Below are 4,327 nucleotides of genomic sequence, written 5' to 3' on the forward strand. Positions count from 1 at the left end.
ACATTGGTGAATGCCACAAATTCTCCTAAATCACTCGTACGCACAACTTAAGAACAAATCTGTGCGTACGAACGGTTCGTGCATGAGGCCCACTGTTCTTTTTGGAAGCAGGTTTAGTTTAAAGCAATGTTTAAAAAGGTAATGAAAACATCTACATGTAGCGTCGCCTTCATTTTGTAAATACAGACCTTCCATTGTCTCGGCCAACTCCCCAAACACGAATGCTGCCAATCGGCTGAGAATGAAGCAGATTCTGACCCAGTGGGTCGATCAGGTTCATTGTGTCATTCTCCAGCACCATCAACATGTCTTTGCCCTGTCGTGACACGAATACTTTGTATGAGAAACCCGACATAAAAACATTTCATGTCATATTGACCATTTAATAATCAACTATCAACTCTAAATGGATAAACTTGATCAACACATCTTTGTTCTAAAGTCAAATCCATGCAGTCATGACAGCGCCTGCACACATCAGCAGATCCCGCTCACCTCTCCCCAGATGCCAGCCGTGTCGTGAAGGTTGTGTTTGTGATAAGACAGCTGCCTGATGCAGTTGTTGACAGCAACGCTGCTTTTGCCAGGAGCCAAGTCTTCCTCAGACATCTCCACCCAGCCCAGGGAGCGCACTGCAAAACACTGACAGCACAAACACACAGCACATCAGCACAGTCATGAATCAAGCTAAAGGATGTTCAGTTGTTTGTTGTTTCTGGTTAAATTCTGAGGCGGCTTTTGTCCCTCGAGTTACATAATGCCAATTCAGAACAAAAGTCCTTCCAGAAACTAACAAAACTAAATTACAACAAAACTAACAAGTTTAAATTCAGTTCAGACAAGATCCAGATTCAAATCTAATTACAGACACTGCAGTCCAGTTATAAAAGAATACAATCACATGCATTGTTCATGTATTAATCTTGTATTTAAGTGCATCACAGTAAAACTGTAAAATCCAACATGAATCCTGGTTTACCTTTGATTCTAAATCTGTGCACAGTGGAGGAAGCTTCTCTTCTTCCTCAGACTGGGAGCAATTGTAACTAAAAACACAAGACAAGACAGATAAGACCAGGCAACAAAGTTAAACAATTAAAACATGCGACACAACAACTAAATACTAGGAAATCAATTAACATACTTTAAGTTGATGGATGCATAGCGTAAAGTCGCTCCTTCAAACTCTTTCAGACTTTGATCAGATGCAGCTTCTCCCTCCTCCTGAACACAAACATCTGAATTATGACCATCTGAAGTCTAAATGAGGAAACTCTAAACTTCAAGTTCATGAAGATCATTTGAAATAAATTACAATAGTATGCCATTTACCATGGTGTCACCATGATAAGCTTTTATAATACGCTAAAGTTAACATTGTTCCCAGTGGAATATTTATCTTGCAACCTTCAATCTTCTAATTGCTATATTTTATATAAATGATGCTAAGTATTCTATAAAACCTTGCAGGATATTTAACTGAATTCTCACATATCTGCTGAGTTTATCTCTTAAAATAATAAAATTTCTCCTGGACATTGTCCATTAAAGAGTTAAAACCATTTATGCAAGAGGAATTAATTATGATTCTTTTTTTTTTTTTGCTAAGAGTAGAGCAGGAACTCAATATTAATAAAGTTCTTATAAACTGAAATGGTTGAAAAATTTTTAACCCAGTTATCAGAGCAACAACATGTGCGAGTAGCACAGGTCAAACGTTTGCACCAACACTGATATTAAAGGATATTTTTGAACATATTCTGGGGATAAAAAAAGGGGCAGATATTATACCATTTATTCTTCTTCTGAAGCCTTTCATTTTATTTGATTTGATTTTTGATTGCATGTTTTTTTTGTTCTTTATTGTGTATATAATTGTTACAAATGAAATGAATAAATTTCTAAATAAAAATAAAATATTTCTACACATTTTTGTTCCTTGCAAAGGAAAATTTGTTGTTATAAAACTGATAACACCCACCTTCCACAGCTCCCCTTCATCGCCACCTTCATCTGTGCTGGAAAGCTGAGCCCAAGTTTCCTAAAAAAAAAAAAAAAAAAGGCCAAATAATATTAATAATAATTACAAAAAACAAATATTAACTCACAAATTAGTGTCGCTGTTTGAGACCTTACCTCGGGTTCCTCACAGGGCGTAGTCTCCAGGGACATGGTGGAGGACATCATGGAGTCGCCAACTTTACCCAGAGGAGACGGGGGCTCCCACTGGGTGGTCCCTGTGGGAATATGCCAGTAATATGCGCCTGATGTGTCTCGCACTCTCATCCATCCTGAAGGCAGGTCTGTGTCCGTCTCAAAAGCACTGGAATCCCAAAAGGACTCTAAAGGATGAAAAGGAAAAAAAATCACACACAACGTGTTAATTTGTGTTATTACAATACGGCCTAAATTGATGGCAATAAAATGTTGCAGCACTTGCGAAGCTTTATTTTATTTAAAGAACGAATATTGTTTGAATAATCTGTGGTGTCAAAACTCCTAACTATAAAAACAAATACTGGTTAGATGTGTGTTGAACTAACTCCATGTGTTCTTGTTCACCTCTGTTGCCATTTGGAGTGCTGTCAGATGTGTTGTCCTGAGACAGCGCGGGCCAGCTGGCCTCTTCATCACTTGGAGTCCCATTCATATTGGAGAAGAGAAGGCAAGCGTTTCTGCCTACAACACCCCCATCTCTTTGAGGTTCTCCATTACTCTGATCTGCTGTTATTTCTCCTCTGGTGTCGCTTGAAGTATCGTCATCCTCCTCAGATTTGTCAATTTTCTCTTTATCATCCTCTTCTCTCTCTTTATCTTTCTCCTCTGTTGACTCCAGCGTGTCGATGAGTAACGGCTCATTAAGGATGTTCTTGGACTCCTCCTGACTGAGGCCAGGTTTCAATGCTATTTTTGGAGACTTGCTCTGTTCCTCGTTTCCCTGTTGTTCTTCCTGAGTGATGTTCTGGTGAGGAAAGTCTTCTTTGTTGCCATTCTGGTTGATGTTACAGTTATGGTCCTGATCTTGTTGGTTCTCAGCTACTTTGCGCAGCTGGTTCCGGCCTTCTTTAACCCACTTGGCGTTGTTACCGATGGATTCCTGGTCACACCAGTGGCTGCCATCATTTATCTTGTTCTTCAGCTCCTCATCTTGCTTTTGTTTATTCACAACGTATGCCACATCTTCATCATCATGACCACCCATGTTAACTTCTCTTACAGCTGATCTCCTGGAAACAAAGACAAACTGTATTAAACACTTCAAATTGCCAGATAAATCTGCACAGTAGTAACTGCGTACTGACGTTAAAGCAAGGCCATTATGGTGGATGTAAATGGATACTACGTATTGTAAGAACGTATCTGGATGCTAGTTCAGTAACGTCAAATCAATAAGTCGCAATCGTTTATTTACCTGTTATGAAAATAAAGTAGGTTTCATGTTCATATTTGCGTCTGTGATAATGGTTACTTCCGGTATGGAATAAACTAGACAAATAAGAAACGTACTTCAAAGCGTCACCTTCCATTCCCAAACACGACCTTTTTTAAAGATAACGCGCTATGCATAGAGTCAGAAAACAGACATGGGCACGATTTGACATTTAGATTAAAATGTCTTGAATAATATTACAGAACGTTTTCTGAAACAGGGTGATGCAAATCAGATGCCAACGCTGCAGCTGGAAATAACGGGATCCATCCGCCATGATCGCAGTCTCCTTAGCTAGGCTAACGTTAGCTTATCAGCTAGCTAGCGAGCTAACACTCACAGACGAATAACAAAAGGGTTTCGATTAACACTTATGTCTCAAACTAGTTCAAATATGGACTCACCAACTCCACCAAACCACCCCCCTGCTGTCGAAATGTAATGAAGTGGCGAACTAACTACATATTTCCATGCGTCGTGAAGGCTCGCTCGGTTTCTGGGTGTTTTCAGTCGGTGGGCTCGGCTAGTGATGGAGGACGAGCCTACGTCACGGACCATCGTCACGGACAAGCAGTGCCCACTGTTTTGCTGCAGGTTCAGGGGAATACTTTTTTGTTTTACTCTTTTTGGAAATACATCCGTTAAATTAAGTCAGTGGGAGCATTCAGGATAATACTACGAGTGTGTACGTGTATGCGCTTACATTTAACTTATACTAAAGTATAAGCTCTACAAAGATATACAAAGATCCGGTGCCCTGGCACAAACAGAGCAATGTTGTACAGGTGCTGGTCATAAAATTAGAATATCATGAAAAAGTAGATTTATTTCAGTAATTCCATTTAAAAAGTGAAACTTGTATATTATATTCATACATTACATACAAACTCATATATT

General features: G+C 39.3%; 1 protein-coding gene across 2 annotated transcripts in view; it reads right to left on the reverse strand.

Moving 5' to 3' along the window:
- apbb1 (amyloid beta (A4) precursor protein-binding, family B, member 1 (Fe65)) overlaps positions 1-3,960 on the reverse strand; it is a 7,553-nt gene extending 3,593 nt beyond the window's left edge. For both annotated transcript variants that reach the window (XM_014025228.1, XM_014025227.1), the window contains exons 1-8: positions 3,835-3,960; positions 2,563-3,227; positions 2,137-2,342; positions 1,982-2,041; positions 1,145-1,224; positions 980-1,046; positions 496-642; positions 189-316 (exon numbers count right to left, since the gene is read on the reverse strand). In XM_014025228.1, the coding sequence (XP_013880682.1) occupies positions 189-316; positions 496-642; positions 980-1,046; positions 1,145-1,224; positions 1,982-2,041; positions 2,137-2,342; positions 2,563-3,202 (1,328 nt within the window). In that variant the 5' untranslated portion in view covers positions 3,203-3,227; positions 3,835-3,960. The remainder of the gene's footprint in view (positions 1-188; positions 317-495; positions 643-979; positions 1,047-1,144; positions 1,225-1,981; positions 2,042-2,136; positions 2,343-2,562; positions 3,228-3,834) is intronic.
- Between the last annotated feature and the right edge of the window lie 367 nt (positions 3,961-4,327).

This window comes from Austrofundulus limnaeus, unplaced genomic scaffold (genome assembly GCF_001266775.1).
Source record: "Austrofundulus limnaeus strain Quisiro unplaced genomic scaffold, Austrofundulus_limnaeus-1.0 Scaffold462, whole genome shotgun sequence".
NCBI lineage: Eukaryota > Metazoa > Chordata > Actinopteri > Cyprinodontiformes > Rivulidae > Austrofundulus > Austrofundulus limnaeus.